The 24,810-nt window shown below is 33.2% G+C and overlaps 1 protein-coding gene across 1 annotated transcript in view; it reads left to right on the top strand.

Annotated features, from left to right (window-relative positions):
* Positions 1-24,810, top strand: part of LOC101446764 (cadherin-10) — a 205,974-nt gene that overhangs the window by 142,550 nt on the left and 38,614 nt on the right. Inside the window, exons 3-5 of the mRNA XM_004453842.4 lie at positions 13,806-14,100; positions 14,946-15,065; positions 15,480-15,647. Of these exons, the coding sequence (XP_004453899.2) occupies positions 13,806-14,100; positions 14,946-15,065; positions 15,480-15,647 (583 nt within the window). The remainder of the gene's footprint in view (positions 1-13,805; positions 14,101-14,945; positions 15,066-15,479; positions 15,648-24,810) is intronic.

Here is a 24,810-nt window from a genome sequence, read left to right as displayed (position 1 = left end):
GCAAAACAGCAAGCTGATGCAATGAAATGAAAGAACAAGGAGACATGGCAAAGAAAAACACAATGAGAGCTGCAACAGTCAGTGAGCAGATATGACTCAAGTGATTGGGCACCTCCCTCCACATGGGAGGTCCCAGGTTCAATTCCCAGTGCCTCCTAAAAAAAAGAAGACAAGCAGATATAGAGAGCACATAATGAATGGACACAGAGAGCAGACAGCAAGCAGAAATGATGGGGGAGGGAAGGGAGAAATAAGTAGAATACATAATTTAAAAAAACCAATGGCTTAAAAATGTGTATCGTAAAGCTGTATAAGAAAAATCTTTTGCTCATCAAACACAAACACACATATAATCATATAGTAAAAGTGAATTAAAGTAAGAAATGAAAGCTTCAGTATTTTTAAATTGAGGGAAATATATGAGATGAGATATATGACTGTGTGTCAGGAATGGATTTCTTGACTAAAATGCAAAAAAGTTATAGATGAAATGACTGATAAATTTGACTATATTAAAATTAAACATTTTTCTGGACAAAATAAACCATTAGCAATATTAAAATAAAAATCTCTTATTATGAAAAAACATTTTAATGGTATTTCGTTCATACTCAGAATATATAAAGAATTCTTTACAAAGTGAGAAGAATATAAAAAACAGCATGCAGAAAAAGGAGTGAAAGATACACATTATCTATATCTATCTATCTATATATGCACTGAATAGGAAAATGGAATATCTTATAAAAATTAAATGAGGGAATGAGTCAGATTCAAAGAGATTAATTTAAAATGTGAGATAGAGATAACTTGGCATGTTCAAAGACCAGAAAAGCTGATATGGTTTAAGCGCTTGAGGGGAGAATGGAAAGAGATGAGGCCAAAGAGATAGGCAATGCTAAGTCATTCTGGATGTTATGGACCAGAAGTTTAGATAGTATCCTAAGTGTTATTATAGGAAACCTTTGGTAGGTTTTGAGCAAAGCAGTGATACCGACCAAGCTACTGGGTAAAGAGTAACCATAGGGGAACCAAGTAGAGGTAGAGAGACAAATGGCTGATTAGGTTAAAGTTTTGGTGACTTTTATAGGATGGCAGTGGTGGAGGTTGTGAGAAGCAGCTGGAGATGTATTTGGAAAGCAGAAAGAATTTGCTTGTAGAATAGATTGGTAGAATGAGTCAGGGAAAACATCAATAATGACTCCTAGGTTTTTAGTTTGAACAGCTGGTTTGACAATCAAGCAAATTTACTAGAAAGAGAATTGATTTGTGGGGAGAGTGGAAATGAAGCATTCAATCTAGAAGAAGTACTGCTACTCAAATAGTAAAAATATAAAATATAGAATAAAAAGATGCACACCAGCTACAGGATATAAGTAAGAAAAAGAGTGAAAGGACATAGAGAGCTTCAGGTCTGTAAATTAGACTTTAAGTTTTAACTTTATTTCTAATTGCGAAAAGGATCTGATATAAATTTGGCAAAATATTGACATAGGTGAAATTGCAAAATTTGGCTTGTTTGTTTTGTGCTTCCCCCCACCCCGTCCTTATATACCATTATTGTTGCATCCATTTCTTTAAGAATTATAGTCAGACTTAAAAGCTGCAGTTGATGGCAGGTGAATGGGGGAGGGGTAAGATTGGAGGTGGGTGAAAGCAAATATAAATTATGTAAATTTGAATTGAAATAAATAGAATACATTTATATAGTCATACAGAAAATGTGCATTCAAAACTACACAGTTTGATCCATAAACTGGCAGAAACTAACTTGTTTTGTCCCTTCTTAAATATTTTTATAGTATTATCATCATGTACTTTAGTTCTCAATCCAAAGACATCACTATTATTATTTTGTACAGTCAATAATCATTTATATTACCCCAGAATTAAAAATTCTAGTGTTCTTCATCTCTTCCACCAATTTTATTTTAGATCATTTTCCTTCTGCCTGAAAAACTCATTCTCATAATTCTTTTACTGTTGGAAGAAATGTGCTTAGTATTTGTCTGAAAACATACTTAGTCTTATTCTCCTTCCTTACTGATGCCTAGTTTTCACAATGTGGAATTTTAGGTTGTTGTAGCAGCTTGATATGGTTATGAATTCTAAATATAGATATTGGATTACCTTTGTAAACTGATCTGCACCTAGGCATGATTAAATTAGGATTAGTTTTTTGATTGGGCCACATCAGAATAGAAGGGATGGCGGAGGACAGAGTTGGAATGTTGATATTGGAGTTTTGATGCTGGAGTCTTGAACTGGAGCCCCAGGGAGTCAGCTCACAGAGGAGCTTGGTTGTGAGGAAAGAGAAAGAAGCTCTGGGAAGAGAGGAACCCTGAGCCTTGATAGAAGTGAGAGGACTAGGAAGAGAGGAACCCAGGAAGCCTGAACCCTGGCAGACATCAGCAGCTGTCTTGCTCCAACCTGTGGCAAAAGACTTTGGTGAGGGAAGTAATTTATGCTTTATGGATTCTACCCCAGATAAATACCCTTTATAAAAACCAACTGATTTCTGGTATTTTGCATCAGCACCCCTTTGGCTGACTAATACAGTTGCCTATTATTTTCTTTCAGTAATTTAAAGATATCAGCCCATTGTACTTTGGCATCCTTTACTTCTACTGAGATATAAGCTATCAGTATTATCCTTGCTATTTTTTATTTAGTTTTTAATTTTAATTTTTAAAGAAGATTTAGAAATGTTGCATAAAAAAATATAGGGAGTTTCCATATGCCCCACCCCAAACCCCACCCACACTTTGCACATTAACAAAATCCTTCATTAGCGTGGTACATTTGTTACAACAGATGAACACATATAGAAGCATTTCTACTAACAATGGACTATAGTTTACATTATAGATTGCACTCTATCCCACACAATTTTGTGGGTTATGACAAAATATATAATGATTTATAAACATCATTGCAATGTCATGCAGGACAATTCCAATGTCCCAAAAATGCCCCGATATTATACCTGTTCTTCCCTTTCCCTCCTCTCAGAATCTCTGGTGGCCACTGCCTTTAAATCAATGATAAAAGTTCTTCCATTGCTAGAATAATAATGTCTATATAAGAATAATAAGTTTAGTTTAGTCCATTATTCATTTCCCAAAATTGAGGATTTTGGGATGGTGATGCCCACTTTGTTTCTAATTGAGAGGGGGCTTAGGTGCCATGGGGCAGGTGGATGGAACTATCTTGTTTGCAGTTGCAGACACTCTCTGTGCCTGGGGATGGGCATTGTGCATCATCATCTCCTTGTTAGTTGTGCTGGTTGAGTCCAGTGAACTGGAGAGTAGGTGTTGCAACTCTGCTGAGATTTAGGACACAGCTGGCATATGAACTGACCAAAGATTTAAGTCTCTGAAACATATTTAACAAATATAGTGCTTATTATCAGTTCAAATAAAAGAGGCGGGAAAGACATGTATACAGAAACTATAAATGAGTCTAACTCTGTTACATGGAGAAACAAAAATTCCAGAGTAAGACCCACTTACAGCTTGCCAATTCCTGAGCTTGTCTGCCCTGCAGACATCCATATAGTTTCCTTCACATGGTGTCTGGAAGTCTCTAGAGTCCTTAGGAGCCCTGCTGTTTGAGGCACTGTTTACTGTGGCAGTCAATGAGATCCTGCTGAGACATGCATAAGTGTAACTTCTGAAATGACTTCCCAACTCACTTTGAAATCTCTTAGCCATAGAAACTCATTTATATTTAATGTTTTCCCCTTTTGGTCAAGGTATTTTTCAGGATGCTTTGCTAGTTGGTGTTTGGTAATAGTCTCTCAGTGCCAGGGAGGCTCATCCCCAGGAATCATGTCTCATGCCGGAGGTCGGGGCAGGGGTGGGGGAGTGGGGAACATAGTATGTGAAACTTTTCTTGTGATATTGAAACTTAGCCTGGTGTTATATTAATCCATTGCCTAAGCATTACCTCCTGAAAGCTTCCTTATTCCTCAAATGTGGCCTCTCTCTAAGCCAAAATCCTTGCAGCTTTGAAGTTAATCCATTTTTTTTCCCTTGGATGCTATACATTTTTTCTTTCTTTTGGATTTTCAAAAATTTGACTATAAAGGGATTAGGTATGGTTATCCTTTAATTAATCTTTTTGGGTTCTCAGATCTTTTTGAAACTGCATATTGATATCTTACATCAGTTTTGATGATTCTTTGCCATTTTCTCTTCAAATATGACTTATTTTCCAACCTCTTTTCTCTGCATTACTGACTTCAGGTGCATTAGAATTTTTAACTCTGTTTTACGTACATATTTTACATAAATGTTTTGCATATGTTATTTTATCTAGGTTTTTTTATTTGCATTTTTTTTCTGTTTCAGTTTGCTTATTTTCTATGTGTCTATTCCCTTTTGGTTCTTTACTTTTTATCTTCCAAGAAACTAATTTTGTGTTTTGCTCTATCTAATCTGCTGTAAATCCCTTCTATTGATTTATTAATCCCAGTCATTTTATTTTCAGTTTTAGGATGACTTCTTGATTCCTTTGTTAATAGAGTGTCTGGTATAACTCTCCATTTTTCTTCTTTTCCTTTCATTTTGCAAGTATATAAACATAGTAACTTTAAAATACTTGTCTGCTAAATCCGAAATGTGAATTTATCTGTACTCTCTCTTTTATTCTGTTGGATATGTCATATGATTTTGTCTTTTTGTATGTATAGTAATTTTTTTCTTCTTTAACACACATTATGTATAAAAAATATAAATTTCTAGAATGGGTTATTTTTATCTGGAAATTTTCTGCTTTTATTTGTTAGAGTTGGGGCTTATCCCTTTAATCAAGAATTATTTTTTGGTAAGATTGTTTATACATTTTCTGAGGGAGTGATCCCTTGAGGTTTCCAGTTGACAGTGGGGCCTACCTCCTCTGCCCCAAAATTCTGCTCGACATGCAGTATTACCCTTCAAAAGTTCTGTTTAGTTCTTTAATCATTTGTTTCATACTGCTTCAGGAATTGATGAAAGCTTAGAAGAGATCAACTGTGTGTGAGGCCCCTTACAAACAGCATAACTACTACTTTCTTTGCTCCTCAGACGTGACCTTTTGTCAAGGGATGACACCTGGATTCTTAGCCTCTAGGTGCAGTATGAATTTTCGAAAGCCCTCAGTGAAAATTCTCTGAAAAGCCCCAGGTTCAGTTCAATATTTCCTATAGAGCTTTTCACATTCACCTATTTTTCAATTTTTTTCTAACTGAAGAACCACAAATCTAAGGGAAAGTGGAAAATTTTACTCTGCCTTTCATAAGCTTTCAGTCTGACTCTTTGGCCTCCTTGACTCAGAATTTAACAAATGTCATACAGGAAGTTAGGAAATGTGTGTGAAGAAACTCCATTTTCTCCAATATCATCACTTCCCAATCGCATGCTCTCTGAATTCTTGTTTATTTTCCTCCCAAAAGTACCTTTTTCTTGAGTTAACCCCAGATCCAAAAGTTTAAGCCCACACTCAGAACGGGTAAATGTTCCTGAAGAAATAACATCTGCCAGTCAGTAGTTTGCTTCTGAAAAATTCTCTTCTCTCATATTTCAGTCTTCCCAGTTCTTGTTGTTTACAGAGCAATTTGACATTAGTGATATGATATTTATAATCTATGTTGTCTGCGAGAATGTTGGCATGCCAGTACCTAAGTACCTCATCCTACTATTAAGGTAAATTACAGATCTTTACAATCACTTAAACTTCAGTTTTAAATGCACATTTGCATTTATAGGTCTATCCCTGGCTCTTCACTGAAAATTTTACATTTCACTTTTTATATCAGGATTTACAAAAAGTTTTATATATAAAAGTGTGTGCTCATGTAGATAGACACATACATATATACATACCCACACATACACGTACAATTACACAGGGGACACAAAGAAAGCAAGATCAATTCAGCTTTAAGAATGAATTTAAAAAATGCTGCATGGAGTAGATAAGGAAAAAAGAAGACATTAACAGACAGTTAAGAAATTGCAAAGTAGATAAATGAGGGTAGAGGTGGCAAGTTATAGAGCTATGATACTGTCTGATAAGTTTAAGGAATAGATGTTCTTACATAATTTAAATATGAATGTCTTTTAGGGAAATGAGTAATCGTCTTTCCTGGGGAGAATATCTATCCTGATCCCTCAATTCCTTTCTATTGTGGAAAACACAGAGTCAAACTAGAATGCAGAGTTTCTTTATTGTTTTGGTTATATTTCAGAGGGTCTCTGCTCTGCCTGATATTATACATAACATAGTGTGTATATTTTTCTAGAATGTTCGTAAACTTTTTTTTCAGATTCCTATTTCAGTCAATGCCTCAAAAAAATCCAATAAATGATAAGGAATCTACCCCTCTTTCTTCTCCTTGGCCACAGACTCTAGACACAGCAGGCAATTGCCCAAGTCTTCTATTTTGGATATCCAGTCACATATCTGTCACAAGTATTAGAGACCTAAGAGCTTCAAATACTGCCTCACTCACAAAGTTCTCCAAAACTTTGAAAGACCTAAAATACCATATTTATAATTTCCATCTAACTCTTTAGTTCACTTCAGTTAAATAAATAATTTATAAAATAAATTATGTCAGTGAACACTTATCCTTAGTCCTCTTCTTCCTTTTATATTTCTCTTCACCATATCTTCCTTGGTGAATAGAAGAAGAAAAGATTCCCACTTGCTGGTATAGCTCATAGAAAAGAAGGGATTTTAGTTTACTAAATTTTCTCCAATCTTTTTTCAATTTAATTGAATTTGAATCTCTTAATTTAAAATATTTTACATTTACTTGACAACCTTATAGACTTCTATTTACCTAGATTATTGTTTTATAAATGAAGACGTGTTTGAGTTTGGCCGGGAGGGGAATAAGGTGTAAAAATACTCAATGACATTTTCAGGCCATGAGGGGATATTTGAGTAATTCAGTATTTTCAAAATTATAAGAAGGAATTTGCCAGGCTACTACAAGAATATGTATTTCTCAAAAATATTCCTCCAAGGACTAATACAAAGAAAAAGGCAATGTATTAGAAAGAATGATCATTCTATAGTAGCATACATACCACTTCGGGGCTGGTAAGGTACCAAAGAATTTTAAAGACATGTTTCTCACCCCTTGAAAAATATCGAAATAATATACATAGTTTATCCAGCAATTTGCAAAACACTGTTAAGAAGCTTTGATCATATTGCAACTATTATTATGAAATAAACCCAAAACATGCTTGTGTGTCATTTATTGGACCCTTCTCGGGTGCTTTTATTTTACGTTTTGGATCTTTGCCTTCTTTATTTGGTATCTTTAGACAAACATGTTTGCTGAGTGTGGGGGTCCAGTGATTCCCTGACCCTACCCACCCCCACCCCCCAAACGGAAACTCAGCCCGCAGTAGGAGCTGTTTGCATGACCCCGGACACAAGTTAAAATGTAGAAAACCTCCTCACAAGAGAACAATGTACAGCTGGAATCTCAGACTGCAATTTTCTCCAGGTTGGACAATTTGATACATCAGCAGGCCCCATTCATGTAACCCTGTTATGAAATGTCTTTCCTTTAAGACTGTATATATTGCCCCTCATTTTCCTGCCTCACCATGGAGTGCTGTCTTCATTCTCTGGACTGCTGCCACCAGAGAGAATCTCTTCTGTCCCTAAGTCCCAATAAATAGAGCTCATGTCTGACACCTTGCTGAATGTGTGCTTTGGTCTTGTCACTGACCTGACTAGTGCCCTTCAGAAGCGGGACTATAAGACTGAGCTTCCAAGCAGATAAGGCTCTATGAGATTGTGTATATGAAAACCTTAAATAAATGCTTCCAGTGGAGACTTGGTGTCTTTGAGTACAAGCAAAGCCTATCTGCCCTAGCCGGGCAATTTCTCATGTGATTGACCAGCCTCTGTGCTAGCAGAAGACAACTTCTGGAATTTTAGAGGAACCTGACCTGTGATAAGATTTTTAGTAGTACACAGTGGCTTCCTAGAGAGTCCCTACAGTTTCAGAACCAACCCAGATTAGATTTACCAGTCAGGGTGACTCATGAGCACCAGGTCAGTTTTCAACAGGCTGTATTCTCAAAAGAGCAAACTCCACTTGGAAAACTATTTTCCCAATTTTACTTTGTAATCTTCATAAATTCCAATTCAGAGGTTGCCACCATACTACCCTGCACTGAACTTTTTTTCTGAGCTTCAACAAAAAGAATTTACATTTTTCTGATCAGATGGTGCTGCTGGCTTAAATATGCTTTCAGATGATTTCTGATCCTGGCCTATCTTCACCAGCATTTTATTTATTTATATTTAGTTATTTATTGTTGTTGTTTTATTACAGAGGTTGTAGGTTTACAGAACAATCATGTATAAAATACAGGATCCCCATGTACCTCTCTTATTATCAACAAATTGCATTGGTGTGATACAAATTTTTATAATTGATTAAAGCATATTTTTATAGTTGTGCTATCAACTACGGTCCCTGTTTTAACTTAGGACTCAGTGTTTGTTTTGTGTAGTTCCATGGATTTAAAAAAATCATTTTTGTAGTAGCATATACACAACTTGACATTTCATCTTTTAGCCACATTCAAATAAATAATTCAGTGCTGCTAATTATGTTCGCATGCTACCATCATCACCATCCATTACCAAAATTTTCCATTGTCCCAAATAGAAACTCTATAGAGTTTAAGCTTTAATTCCCTATTCCCTACCAGCATTTTTTATTGGATACAAATATAGAACTATTTGATTCAATGCTTTTTTTCCATTTGATGCTATGTTACTCACTGGAGCAATTAGGGCATAATATAATGTAGATGTCACTAGAATAGCATAGCATATTTGCCACATTCTGTTTTTTTTTTAAAACAAGTACAGAATATGCCAGCTATGTGAACAAAAAGGAGGCTTGGCATAAAATTATCAAAGTACATTAGAAAATCTATACAACTATTTCTGATGCTTTTAGGTTAATGAATACAAAATAATCAGAAATCATTAAGCCGATATAGAGAATGTTAACCTTTACACTCTTAAAATGTATTAGTCTTGTAATTCATTGATCAAAATATACCTTTCAAAGAAATAATTTATAACAAATACAATTGTGATATAACTCTACAAATATAAATTCTAATTTTACCTACTACCTTTTCCCAGTTTTGGAATGAAATCAGATTTCAACAGGTACAAATATATTGAAAAGTATCAAAATTCTAAATGAGATAGAATCTCTTACAGTAATATAAATTCTTCTGAAATAATCAGACTTTTTTCTGGCAAAATTGATAGATATGGGCTTTTCCCTGTGTTTATTACTCTTCATTTTTCTTCCAACAAAGGGTGAAAATATAAGGTAAAATCTTTTATCTGCTATCTTTTGTGTAACAAACTACTTAAACCTGCTATACTTAGATACTGAATCCTTTTATTTATTTCTTCATTTAATATAACAGGAAATAAAAATAAACTGATACTGAGGCAAATGTTTTATTAACACACCTCATATCCTTATGTGTAATATTAATTTAAATTTCCCTGATATAAAAATTGGCTGATCTTGGTTTCTTCCTATTAAAAAATGATGACATTTGAGTAGATAAGCCACAAGATTCTTAGCTTACAACCACCTTTTTAGGTTCATATCTTAAGATTAGTACTTTATATGGAATGCTATAAAATTATCAGACACCTGCCAAATTAAAAAACAAACAGGCTTTCACTACATGATTTATTTTAAAAATTATTTTTGCAAATCTGATGTATTGGTTTGCTGTAAATATTAAAACTATGCAATTTAAGTAAGTGTAATAATGAGTTCTAATTAAATATATCTAAATCAAAAAGTTAAGTAACAGGAAGATGGCTTTTAAATGTGCAGCGCAGTACCAGTTGTTCTATTTTCATTAGTTGTCATGTATCTTGCCATGTCCTTTTTCTGCTTGTGAATTTACAAGGAACACAGCAGGTTGTGAATTTTTAATAGGTTTTCTTGAAGGGAAGAAAAGGTCAATATTAACATAAAATTCCTCTTAAAGATTTGTGGCACAAATGTTTCACACCAGAGAACAGGTGTTACTGAGAAACTAAAGCCACAATAATCTGACATTTTTTCAATGTTTAAGAAAAACTTAATGTCTCATGTAATAAACAGCACAAGGTCAAATCAATCTAAAGTTATTTTTCTCAAAGTATATATAAATTGGCACATGATCCGTAATTCTACTTCTAAATAGCATAAACGCAATGTTATTAAATTGTTTTTAATACATCCAAGTATTGATACCTAATATTCAAATAAAAATGAAAGGATAACGAGAAAGTTAGTTATAAGGACTAAACCTTTTTAGGTTCGCATTCCAACTCATTTACTATCACTTAGACACACACACAAGACACACAAGAATTGAGTGGCAGAGATAATAACAAGGCAGGAGGGCAGAAAGCATGCAAAAAATACATCAATTACATAAATAAAGATAAACTTTAAAAGAAAAGGGGAAGCTTAGGCAGGAGACGGTAACTACAAAACTTTATTCATTGACCTCTTTCTGTAATTGTTAGGAAATCAACATCAAAATTCCTCTTATTAGTTAGCACTTATATCCCATCAGTTTCGACCAGAAAGGAAATCTCAGATTTCATCTCTCTGCTTCTCTTACTATAGCAAATGTCTCTTTTTACTTGCCCAGTTCTTAAATATGTTTTTTAAAGAATCTTTTGATAAACATATGTCAATCCTCCAAATAGTCATTTTGGCTCTTTACTCATGATAGTGTTAGTGTTCAGTTGTTTTCCCCTGTAAGAAAATAATAGATTTTTCTTGAATTCAAATTATCATTAATACAAGCACTGCTGTTTTATTTAAGTTGTATTATAAGTCTTCTTTCTTAAGACAATAATTTATAAATTCATGAGTCTAATTTACTCTCTTAATTACATTTCCACTGGCAAAACTAGAAATTCTTTCATTTTCAGATTAACAAATCCACAGTTCAACTTCCAACCTTTATCCCTATCATATCCTACTATCATGTTTAATTTTCTAATGCAACAGAAACTCTCAGACTATATGGTCTAATTACAAGATTTAATTTTCACTCTTTGTAGTACAAGTGAGGGTAAAAATCTTGCTGTGATTTATAGTCCAAAACTGATTTTATAAAAAATAAAACTTACCATATTACCAACTCTTTTGCATATAATTATAATAGCAGAAATGTCTTCACAATTACTGTCTTCCTTTATATCCTTTCCCACCCCCAATTCAGGCTCTGTATTATCCAGTGTTTTTTTTCAGAGTTGAAAATTTATAAAATGTAAAATTCCCCCAGCTGCATATCTGTACTCATTATTTATATGGTAATCTATTTGTCATATGCTTAAGGAAATCCTCACTTGATACCTGTGCACTAGTTTAGAGACTGCCCTGTGAATTTCTACCACAAACAGTGCTTGTGTCTTCCAAAGCTCTTATTGCCTATGTTGGAAATGTCCATTAACTTTAAAAAGCAACTGATTCTTACAAGAGAGTCAACAAATATTTCTCAATTAAATTATTGAATGAAGTAAACATCGTAACTGTCTAGTATACAGCACAAAGTCATCTGATTAAATGACAAATAATATCAGTAATCTTTTCTTGAAAGATTTTGATTCTCAGACACAACAAGATAAATACAATGTTTAAATTCGACATTTGGAAAATTGCCACAAGGGTGCACATTCACATAATCACAAAGTTTCCTGGCAACTATGTATTTTCAGTTACCAAAAAGCATCAATTTTGTGACCTTTTGAGAGAGGTTCCCTGGAAAACATAGTCTTATGTTATTTCTGAGAGATTTTTAATTTAGAGCAAATATTTCTTGAGTTTTTTAACAAGACTTTGGATATGAACATCTAAAAATACACTAATAAACTATTTATTAATCTGATTTCTTTAGCTTTTCCTCCAAAGTATACATCTATTTGAGCTTTTCTTTATTCATTATATTGATAATAATAGGTTATTTATTCAGATACTATTAAATGGAATTTTGTTAATAGTTGATGGGTAATTGCTAATTACCCTAAATAATTAACCAAAAAGGGGACTTTGTTTTGTAGATGCAAAAATTACAAGTAATCTAATATAATAAGATTATATATATGTTTTAAAATATGTATTTATTTTCAATAGTTTTTATGTCTATTTAAAAATGTTTTCACAGTCAAGTTAATTGGCTTAAGCCTCGATGAATAGAAAAAATCTTTCAAGGAAAAACAAAATTCTATTTTAAATAAGAAGTAATCAGTTCAATATTCCTGCATTGTTTAGATAAATGTCTCACTCTATAAATTTTTTTTGCATAACTGAAGGATATTGTCTCCACTTTTTAATTCTCTAGGCTGTAGGTTGTTATGCATATTCTGATTTTTAGATGACGATTACAAAGAAAGTACATCTGTGTTCATATCTAAATTATAATAAATATTTTGTAGAATTTAAGAAATCTACACAATGGTTTTATAGTTCTCAAATAAATCTCAAAGGAACACAAAAGTATAAACTCTCAGTGCAATTAATAAAACCATGATTATAGTACATAGGAACGTTTATTTCTGGGTGATAAACTAAAGAAAATCTAATAATCCCTGTGTTTCAAAGCCATGCTCTGATCGTCCTGTGGCCATGTCCTTTCTTTTAGGATAAGGATTCCATGAACCTACACATTCCCAGTGCAGAGCATGCTTATGGTATTTGGTACTCATTATTCCCTGCCCACACAGTGTCAAGCCTGCTCTCAGGTCCTGGTAGCATCTCTTCCCCACGTTAGTCAGAAGCAGGCCAGAATAACTTGCTAATATTTGTTCCCCTCAGCTTGAAAGCTGCTCTGGTGGGCAGCTCTCATAAATAAATGGATTTTAGATGGAGTTTGCCTGTATCTCTTACACTAAGGTTTGCACTGGGATGGGGTGTTCACTTGAGTGATGCAGAGGTCTTTGCAGTGTTGAATTGATTCGGGAAGATAAGCATTGTGGGCACAGGAAAGAGGACAGCACAAAGGCTGGTCCTACATTGTCTTGATCCTGTGCGGAATTTGTCCTTGAGGTGGTTAAGAATATACAGTCCACAAAGTAGGAGGCTAGATACATATTTTATCTTATAGTTTGCTAAATTGATTTATAACTTTGATTTATGCAGACATGCTTTATGTGGACATCTATTATTACTCCTGCTCTGAACCCTGCAAACGTTTGTGAGGCAGTGGCTGTCTTGTATGAACCAAAGAATGACACTCAGTATCCTGAAAGTAGGAGCTACGTCTTATGCAGCTTTGCCTGTCACAGAGTTTTTAAAATATCACAGATTACACAATAGTAAAATATTACTGATTACACAATAGAAATTCAGTATAATAAGTTTATAGGAGATAAATTCCTGTAATATATGAAAGTAAAAGACTTTTCCATTCACAGGATGCAATGCTTACATTAACCATGTCAAGACTGATTTACTTTTTTATCAGGAATTATTTGCCCTTCAAAATGGTTACCAAGCAAAGCTCTGTTTGGCTTATTTTATTAGTTTTTTTTCCATTTAGAATAAAATTACTCTGATATGTAAAAGGCTACCCCTGTTGTTTAACGTATATATAAGAGTGATCAAACTTATTCAATTCCTATTTCAAGAGCTAAAATACCTGAGCCTATTATTCAGTGATGGAATTTCAGGGACGTCCATTGAATTCTTTCAGGTCTTATGTACCTTTACACATTAACATGGATATGGTCTTTTTTATTTCCCCTAGCTTCATTCAGACCAAGATAAAGGAGATGGATCACTCAAATATATTTTATCTGGAGATGGAGCTGGTACGCTTTTCATTATTGATGAAAAAACAGGTGACATTCATGCCACAAGAAGAATTGATAGGGAGGAAAAAGCGTTTTATACTCTGCGTGCACAAGCTATTAACAGAAGAACTTTGAGGCCAGTAGAACCAGAGTCTGAGTTTGTGATCAAAATCCATGATATCAATGATAATGAGCCAACATTCCCTGAAGAAATTTATACAGCTAGTGTTCCTGAAATGTCTGTTGTAGGTAAGTTCCTCTATTTTATTTAAGATGGTATTCAAATATTTAAAAATAATGATCAGGAACATCCTGGTTTTAACAGTAAAATGTATTCACTTTTCCCCTGTGGGCAAAGTTATATAAACCAATGAAACAATTCTGATGGTTTTAAAAAAATATTTATAAAATCAAACTCTCAAACTCTAATTTCTCACAAGCATTGTTCTAGGATAGTTATTTAATATAAGCTTCACTTAGTCAAAATGACTGCTGACAATTGCCTTATTATCAGCCCTTTTAAATATCTTGGACTTTATTAAATAGCATTTAATACTTCATGGAACTTGTGATCATTTTGGAATATTTCTAAATTTAGAACTTAATGTATGCATAAAGTTGTATTCTGGAACAGATGTTAATTATTTTTACACTTAATTAGTGGAGAGTGTTGAAGAAGGGCACACTTAGTCCTTTGTGATTAGATATGCCCTTTACATGAAACAAATCTATTATGTGAAAATGAACTTAAATATCAAACTGAACTTTTATTACATTTATTACGATCTGATACAATGCAGCATTATCTATTGCAACATAAAATACATCTGTTGCCTAAATGAATATTATATTATTGAACTCAACTTGGAGTCTTCCCATAATACATACACACACACATAACATATATTTATATATATAACTATGTGTATACACACATGCACATACAAATACAAGATTTTCATCCAATTATATATAAATGTTTCTTTAAGAGGTCATGATTAAAGCCCCAAATCATTCAAGTCTTCAATGAAAACCAGTGCTTTTGCTCCTCCTTCTGGTACTGTGCAGAACTAAGCTGAATTTGGATACTTCAGGTACTTCTGTGGTGCAAGTCACAGCTACAGATGCCGATGACCCTTCCTATGGGAACAGCGCCAGAGTCATTTACAGCATTCTTCAAGGACAGCCATATTTCTCTGTGGAGCCTGAAACAGGTCAGGAATAATGAGTCACTTTTGATCATCTTTATGATTTTTATAAGCAGAAAGAAGATGAGAAACTAAGAACAAGACCTTAACTTTAACACTCACAGAAGAGTGATAGCCCATATCATGGATAAGACCCGAAAGCTGAATGATTGAGTTAGCTGAATGAAAATAGAACCGTGCCTTTATTTTTATATATGGGTTCAGATCATTATAGAACATGTACAGCATCCTTTAGGAAATAGAAAATCATAGCAAGTTATAACATATTTACATTAGATCTCTTTTTACACTTTCTTGACATTAATTAATGGCAAAGATACATTTTTGTCTTTCACAAAAATCACTATTTCAGAAATACTATTTTTGGGCTTAAATAATTGAGAATTTAAGGAGGATGATGAGAGTTTATTTATTTTCAAGGTATCATCAGGACTGCTTTACCAAACATGAACAGAGAAAACAGGGAACAATACCAAGTGGTAATCCAGGCTAAAGACATGGGGGGCCAGATGGGCGGCCTATCGGGGACAACAACAGTGAACATCACGCTGACGGATGTCAATGACAACCCACCTCGGTTTCCCCAGAGTAAGCTGTATTTAATGGTCTTTCTTCTGGGCACAAGTTTAGAGTAAAAATTTAAGAAATTGTCAATTTTTTAGGGTAAGTAATTTGAAAATGTGCTACAAAAGTTGTACATGCTGATGAATTCCATTATTAAAAGATAGAAGTATTTCATGCATATTTCATTCAGAGAAAGGAGTACCTATGATCACAAACCCTCTCCATTGATACACTCCACTGCTAAGAGCATAATTTAAGCAATATGTCTGGCAGTTAGCCAAAAGAAATAATGCTTTATCAAAAAATTAATAGTTTTTCAATGCATGCATGTTTCTGCTTAGAAATTTAATAAAGAGGATTCCAACTGAAAAGTAAATCTTTTCAACAAAAATTCTAATTTGTCATGTTATAAAGGATCATCTAGAAAGGGTTTCTAGGAAGAACCATAAACATTAATCAGATTTGCATCTAATATCACCGTAGTTGATATGGTCACTATAGCAAAACATGTCATGTTTCTTTAATCTACTGATCTATGTCTAGAACTATTTTGTGTTACAGAATTAACCCCTCAAATTCTGAATATAGGATAGTAGGTTAATAATCATTAGCTTCTGAACATGTAATTCATATAGTTATGTTCTTTCTCTACACAAATTTGTAGAGACGAACTGAAGAGGATGCTATTAGGTTTCAATAGACACTAAAATTCAAGGGATCATTGGGACAAGTGACATAAAATACAGGTTCTAGTAAAAACTGTGCCCTTAATTAATAGTATTTACTGCCTATTAACTTATAAATTGCTCCTTCATTTCTTTTTTATTTGTTTGTATTTTGGTTTTTATGTCTTTGAGATAATGTATTAGAGTGTAGAAGGCAGACATTTGTAAATAGCTAAAGACTATTGCCCCGAAGGAATTCTGGTCTAAGAGTTCACTTTAAAAGGCCTTGTTTCAACCTTTTAAAATTATTTTACTTCTTTTCTGTGATACATATATATATATGTATATATGTATGATAGAATGTGTGTATATATATATAGAGAGAGACACTGTAATACATGTATATTTAGACTGTGATATATATGTGTGTATGTGTGTATATATGTATGTATGTGTGTATACACACACACACACACACACGTATAGACTACCCATCAAGCCTGTAACCAGGATGTCAGGTCCCAGAATACACACAGGTGTATTAAGGTCTATTCATGCTGTTTTCAAATAATCAGGTCTCAGATGCAGGTTACCTTTGTGATTAACAAGGGAAAGAAAACCAACAATAAACCTTTATATATCTTTTGATAACATGTCTAAAGGCATTTGTACAATTACACTAACAATTAAATCTTGTACACTTACATTTTTTCTGACCACCTCTTAGGCTAAGCTTGTTAGCATGAGAATGGAAGTGCAGAACTAGGAGAATAAACCATAACTAATTGACTGGACAATGCACAATGAGCAAGACTATTCCTGAAGAAAAGTATTATGTCAATAATAAACTCCCTTAGAGATGAGAATTACATTTAAAGTGTTCAGAAATATATAACATATGTCTAAATTGCAATCCATTTACAAATGGCCCGTTCAGTGAATGAATTGGTGATTATAATTAAAGGCCAAAAAATAGACTTTATTTATTTAACTTTTTTATGGCAAAATATATGTAATATAAAATTAACCATTTTAATCATTTTTCAGTGTACAACTAAGTGGTATTAATTATATTCACAATGTTGTGCAACCATCACCACTTGTATTTCTAAAACTTTTCATTAACTTAGACAAAGTCTATACCCATTGAGTAATTATTCCACATTCTTTTCCCTGGTCAGTTGCTGCAACCTCTTTTCTACTTCTTTCTTTATACGTTTTCCTATTCTATGCTTTTTCATATAAAATATCAGTCCTTCTGTATCTTATTTTAGTTAGCAAAATATTTTTAAGGTTCATCCATGTTGTAGTATGTATCAGAACTTCAGTCTTTTTAGAACTGAATAATATCCCATTGTATGTCCATACCACCTTTTGTTTATCCATTCATCTCTTTATGGATATTTGAGCCATTTCCATTTTTTAGTTATAGTGAATAATGTTGTTATGAATATCGGTGTTCAAGTATCCGTTTGATTCACTGTTTTCAATTGTTTTGCATGTATTTTTAGGAGTGGAATTACTAGGTCATATTGTTGTATGCTTATAAAATATTTCTATGTTACTGTTTAAGGAACCAAGAAACTGTTTTCCACAGCATGCATACTAAAGCATAGGCATTTTTAAACATCAGTTTTAGGTGAAAAATCATTTTATTAGTTTTTTAAAAAAATTCTTATGTATCGCAAAATAGTCATTCATTTATTGGACAAATATTTCCTTTTATTATTTCAGAATTTGTAATGGGCATTGAGTAAACACATTAGACAAGGACTGACATCAAAGTAAGAGTAATAGTAATAATCATAATCATAATCATCAAAGAAGAAGAAGAAAAAAGAAGAAGAAAAAAGGGGGAGTAGCTTCCATTTACTGAATTATTTTTTATTGGAAATTAGGTTAGGTTATTTTGACCTACTTTATTTAACTTAATCATAGTAATTTCCATTCAGAGCAGTATTTGTATCCCCTTTCTATATATGAGAAAAACAAATGGTAAATACATAAAAGTCAAACTGGTAGGAATGATAGAGGCTGATTGAAATCCAAGTCCAAATATAGTTCTTATAACAGAATACATTTAGATGAATATCGGAGCATCCTGTATTTTGAATCAATATTTTTATATTATTGATGCAAACACAATCCATGTGAGGTTTTAAAATTTTTCTAAATTATCTTTTCTTCCATAAATATTTGCAACAAGATCTGACCCTTCGGAATACTCAGTATTGGCAATCAGAATATTATTAGGTAGCCTAAGTCATCTAAAATTTGGAAAACTAGTTTTTAATTTCTAATATAAGTTAATTATTTAGACAAGGTTTGGAGAGAGTTTGACAGTTTATAAAGACTTTTGTATAACATATCATTGAAACCTCACAACTAACCTGTATTGACCCAAGCTTATTATTATCTCCATTGTACCGAAGAGGAAAAGGAGACTCAGAGCAGAAAGCATAAAGAGAGCAGACCAACTATGTACAAGAGAAGTAAAATGAAAACCACAAATGTGCACAAATATTCAATTTAAAATTTTCTATTAGCCATCTTTAAAATAGTAAATAAAAACAAGACATTTATTTTAATCACATAATTTTCTTTTTTTTTTTTGGCTGTGAAATGTACTTTAATGAACAAAAATAGCTAATTTCTTAAAAAATCAGTCTGTTACCTTTAGTCTAAAAGTACTGGTATCTTTACATTCTTGTAGTTAAAAAGCTATCTTTCAAATCTATTTTGTTGTGCTTTTCTCTTTTTTTTTTTCTTAAGTCATTATTATCCTTTAAACTGGCAAACCATATTATTATCAATTAATGCGATCTTTTACATTCGTTTTTGTCTAAAGCCTTATAAATAATCATCTACATCAAGTCACAATTTGGGCAAACCACATTTTAGTCAATAGCTGCATGTGGCTAAGACTTGATTAGTGACTGCCATACTAGACAACCCAGGAGAAGACCTTGGAATCATACACATATTCCCAATTCTGTCTTATAAGTTTTATTTTTATTTTTAAAGAAGCTTAACTAGTACAGTTTATACCTCGGCCAATTAAACTTACCTTTCTCTTCTTCAATCTCATTTGAAGGGGTGGTATAAGACAAATAAATGTTGATGAAGCATGTAGCTTTAGTGCCTGACACATAGTGAAATCAAGTGTTCAATAAATCCCCATTTGTGCTACTGCTGTTCTATTATTATTGTTAGTCCTATAAGTTGCATAAAAATTTAAACTTTCATAAAGGTTGGCTGATATAAATTCAACATTTTCTAATATGCTGCATCTGTTGAGAATAAAATTCTAGTCAATTGGAGAATAAAGGGGCAGAATAGAACTCCTCATGTTTGCTTTCATTTTTCAACTTTCTTCCTTGTGTAGATCTATTTTGTCCCATGGGGGATAATTTTCAATAATTTCAGACATCTTTTGCATGTCTCAACTGGTGACTATAACTAGCATCTAGTGGGTAGAAGCTAAAGATGCTGGTAAACATTCTTATAATTGACATGACAAAGAATATCAATAGTACCAAGGCTGAACACTTTGATATGTAATAGGAATAAGTGCTCAAATAAAAACATAGCCATGTTTTATCAAAACATGTATTGAAAAACACTTTTCCATAAAGCACTACGCTAGACACTAGGTATATGATGGTCATATATGTCCTGGTTCCTTTTCCTATCATCTTTCAATAAATCAAGAGTCACAATCATACATGTTTAAAAACATATGCTTATAATGTCTTCATTCAGTAATGGAAAAAAAAAGAGTAATATGTGACGGAATTCCAGAGCAGACAGGATAGATTAGATTGGGGGTTCAGGGACGATCTCACTGAAGAGACCATATTTCATTTGAACACTGAAGGATAGAATAAACCCAGCCACACAGAGAGGGAAAAACCCCAAGTACAGGCAGTAGCAGGTGTGAAACCCCAAAGTAGGGAAGTGAATGGTGTATTTCAGGAACTGAAGATATGGGTGGCTGGGTCATACCAAACAGCAAAGAAGAGGGTAATGAGAGATGCTTAAAAGAGTATTGACAAAAGTAAATTATTAGTATTATTACAAACATAACTGTGTGCCTGATCTAACTTATCATGATGGTCTTGTGGTTTTAGAAGTTTGTAGAATGTGAACATTAATATAATGTATACATTGATATAGTTCTGAAAAGAGTAAATAAATTAGAAGGTTGGAAGTATACCTTGAAACTGAGTTGCAAAGGTATTACCTACTCCTTAGCTCTAGATATTAAATTATTTCTATTCTCTATCAAAGCTATATCACTGTTGAAATTATTTCAGACAGCTTTGGTGATTTTAAGCTATTCAATTTAAATGTAAAGACAATAACTGAAGAAAAAAATTTAGTTCATCTTCTATGCTTAAGCATATGAAGATTAATATGTCTTGATTCTTGAAGGTGAGTGGCTTTTGTTATCAGAGGAGGGAATATTTCAATGCAAAATGAAAAATGCCATGAAGATACTAGGTACAGAATGCAATGGGCATACAGAAGAGCAAACTTATTCAAGTACAGGGATGGGCAGTGTGAGTGCATTCTTTTCAGTGGAGGCTCCTTTAATAACTTGTCTTCATAACTGAGATCCTTCTCAAAACTTGCATTAATCTAGAAAAATGGAATGATAAGGACAGCTCAGTGAGTCTAGAAAATTAGCAAAGTTGCCAACCCATAAAAGAGCATGTTCTGGGCAGGAAAAAGAGAAAAAAATAGAAAGGATATACTTCAAGGTGATGGTGAATAATATTCGTAGGTAATGAAATAATAGATGTTTTAAAGTTTGCATATCAGTATTTTCTATTTTTTAATAATAAGCATTTGTATATTTGAAATTTGAAAATGTTAACAAAAAAGGTAAAAGGGCTTGAGAAGATGAAAATAAAAATGGCATCAGAGAAGTCTGATGAGATGAGGACTGCAGAGTAGCTGTTGGAATTTTCATAATTCAGGTGATTGTGGAGGATCCTTCCTAACTCAGTTACAGGTGAAATGGCTTCAGAGAAAATAGGAGGGCAATTAGTTGAAGAGTAAAAGAGAGTGAAATAAGCCATGTACAAAAGACAATATCATATAACTTCTCTTATATGAAATGCTAAGAATGAGCAAATTCATAGAGACAGAAAGCAGAATAATGGTTATCAAAGATGACAGGAGTAGGGTAAGGAGAGCTATTGCTAAATGAGGATGAGTTTTGGTTTAAGATGATGAAAATGGTCTGGAAATAGATAGTGGTGAAAGTTACACAGAATTGTCAATGTGTTCAATTTCTAAGAATTGTCCACTTAAAATTATTTTTATATTATGTATATTTTACTACATTTAAAAATAAATTCATGAAAGAATAAAAGGAAGAGAAATGATCTAAGAAATAATGTCTGCACCTTAAGAAGCTGAGGCGAAAAATAAAACAAAATAAATGGGTATTGTCATAATTAGAAAGAAATCCTAGATTCAGAGTGTGTAAGGAAATAATTTTTGAGTTCCTTGTATGTCCCAGGTTTTCATCAGGAATTAAAAATACATAGACTAACAAGGGGCTTAAGCTTCTAATGGAAGAGAAGGACAAAAACTGAAAAACAGTTCAATGAATATGTAATATGGTACAAGATAGTGTGTAAAGAAACTAAAGCAAGACAAGGAGCTAGAAAATGGCAGGATTGCCTTTTTAGAAAGGGTTGTTTGGGAAGGCTTCTCTAGGGAAGTCTTAATGATGTCAGAAATTGGAAATGCATAAATTAGGCAATTTAAGTTCACTGAACATAATTTGTTGGACATACAATACTAATCTCATAGTGTTATAATTAAGAAATTGGGTCAAAACATAAAATTTCTTTACTTGTATCCATAACACATAATATATTCTAAACATATATGAATTAAAGTACATTATTTTCCTTATCAAAGATTATGCCTGATTCTTCTAATCTGTTTTCCTCCCTCTGGTGGTAGACTATTGTTCTTTAATAGCTAACCAAAGATTAAATAAAAGTGCCTTAAACCTGGAAAGACCACAACAAAATGAGAGCACCTACCTCTTATGTATACATTAACAATTTCCTTAATGAAAATAACAGAACAAATTTTCCTGCTCCCCAATCAGACATCCAGTGATCCTTGAATTTAGTCATGTTTCATTGTGCCAATTTAGGAAACACATTTTACTTTCTCATCTTAAATCTATCAGCTTGATAGTCCCAGTTGAATATTTTAATGCATTTAACCCCATTTCCTTCTTTTTCTAAAATTAGATTACATGGGAAAGGTTGACGAAAAGATTAATTTCTGGAACCAGATTAAAGTACAGCTTGGCAAAACCAACTAGGACAATAGTTAGTCCTCAGTAGGCCTTATTTCAAAATCTTCTCTTGGAAAATGTTACAATACCAATTTTCAACCAGTCAAGAGACAATGATTGGGGATATACTTTCTGCAGAAGTCAGGCTTGTCCCAGCATCCTTGTCCTAAGGTTGTGGAGAATGTCTGTATAAGAATGTGAAGACCATTAAAAAAAAAAAAAAAGAAGACCAGAAAGCAAGGCCCGGACCTAGAGAAAATTAATTTGCAAAAGTAATTAAATAGGATGGTCAGGGTCCCAGTCAAATTGTTGGTGTCTAGGACACCAGCAACCAGTTGGTATGCTAGTCCTTGAGGAAACTATGTGTGGGTAATATAGCACTAGGTTAAAAGAAGGTAGAAAGAAATTAAGCATCTGAGACTTAGGCAAAAATTCCCTACCTACAGATGACCCCCAAAGCCTAGAAAATAATCCAAGGAGGCTATACCTCTTTATTCACACTTATGTGCTTTTCCACACAGCCTATCACAAAGCCAAAAGACCAGAACAGATTATTTGTACATCCTACTTAATACTCCTCAGAAACCCAACTATCCTAGACCCTTGCTGCTGGTTCACTTAGCATGGAGTCATAGAAAGGTTTGTACAACACTGAGGTTGACAAGTGTAAGTCATGGATCAATAAATAGCATGTAAATTCGTTAATGGAAGCTTAGTGGAATCTTTACAAGGGGGAAATGTATCAATTAAAAACCAAAGATCATTGTATGATTGAGCGACACTCCCCTTTGTATATACATATCTATGACTCTATTAGGGACTTTTTGGGCATTATGTAGACAAGTAATCAACATTAATATCAAATTTATGAGAATTATGATCCAGATCTATCCCATGTACACTCAAATAAGGGAATTTACTGCTGTCTATCTTATTATTGGCCAGGAATTAGTGACAGTCCTACCAAAAATCACTTGTTCTTCAAGTTTTGGTTAACCTTTTTTCTGAAAATTAATATGGAATTTCTCATGTGTATGAGTGGTGGGACTCTTTGGGGTGGGCAAGTAAACTTAATGAGACTCTTATTTCCTGAGAATTTAGATACCACCTCTTTATATCTCCCATAAAATTATCATTAATGGTTATATGCAACTATAGTCAATTCACAGGCAATAGACAGTTCCAGAATCACTCAGAACCTAAGAGGGATTTTATATCTATGTTTGTTTGCTTGTTTTTATCTGCGTGACATTGATTAGCTACTGACTTTATTTAGATAATCTAATTACTTAAATATGGATTATGTGGACTGCCCAAATTTAAGTAGAATAGAGCAGTAATATAACTAATAGGCATGGTTTCATAACATGTACTAAATTCTATAATATATAACACACATATTAACTCATTTAATGTTTATAACATCTATATGAGATGGAAAATATAATTACCCATTTTCTATTATTAAAAAGCATATGCTGAAACACATACTAAACTTACATACTTGTTTGTGGTTCTATACCTGGGAAATAAATAAAATGTTGTGGGTCCAGGTGTTTGGCTCTAAATTTTATGTTTCTAAGCACTACACCAAGATAGAAATTGGAGCATCAACAATTCTCTTTATCCTCCCTGGTGTACCACTCCATTAGTTAATTCTCTATTTTTAATAATTGCATAGATATGAGAGGTTCAATTTCTGACAGGGCACACCGAATTCCTCAAATGTCTGTGTATTGTGATGCAAAGACAGAAAAATCAAATATTTGTTGGTTGCTGTTTTTGCCATACCTAGTGACCAAACATGACCTCTTTGCTGAGCTCCTAACACTGAGAAGTTTGCATGAGACAAGGTCTTTCAAGGAAACATCCATATAAAGTACACAGGGATTGAAGTAACATACATTCTGTGAGCTCTGAGAGTCCCATAATCCCTACCTGGTACAAGAGAGATTTGATTTAATAAGGGCTGATTTTCACGTTGTAAATAGAGTCAACCTCTCCTCTCCTGGGGATCCCAAGGTAATGTAGGCCCCAGGCTGATCTGCATATTTTAAAATTATCATGCACATTTCAACCTGAGCAACTGTCAGGTATGTCCCAAGGAAGATGATTCAGTATGAGAAAGAAAGGAATGAAATTAAAAATGTCTCTCTTTCCCTTTTTTGTTATCTAGAATTAAATGGATATCCTT

This window comes from Dasypus novemcinctus, chromosome 2, assembly GCF_030445035.2.
Source record: "Dasypus novemcinctus isolate mDasNov1 chromosome 2, mDasNov1.1.hap2, whole genome shotgun sequence".
NCBI lineage: Eukaryota > Metazoa > Chordata > Mammalia > Cingulata > Dasypodidae > Dasypus > Dasypus novemcinctus.
This window is presented reverse-complemented; position numbering and strand designations above follow the sequence as displayed.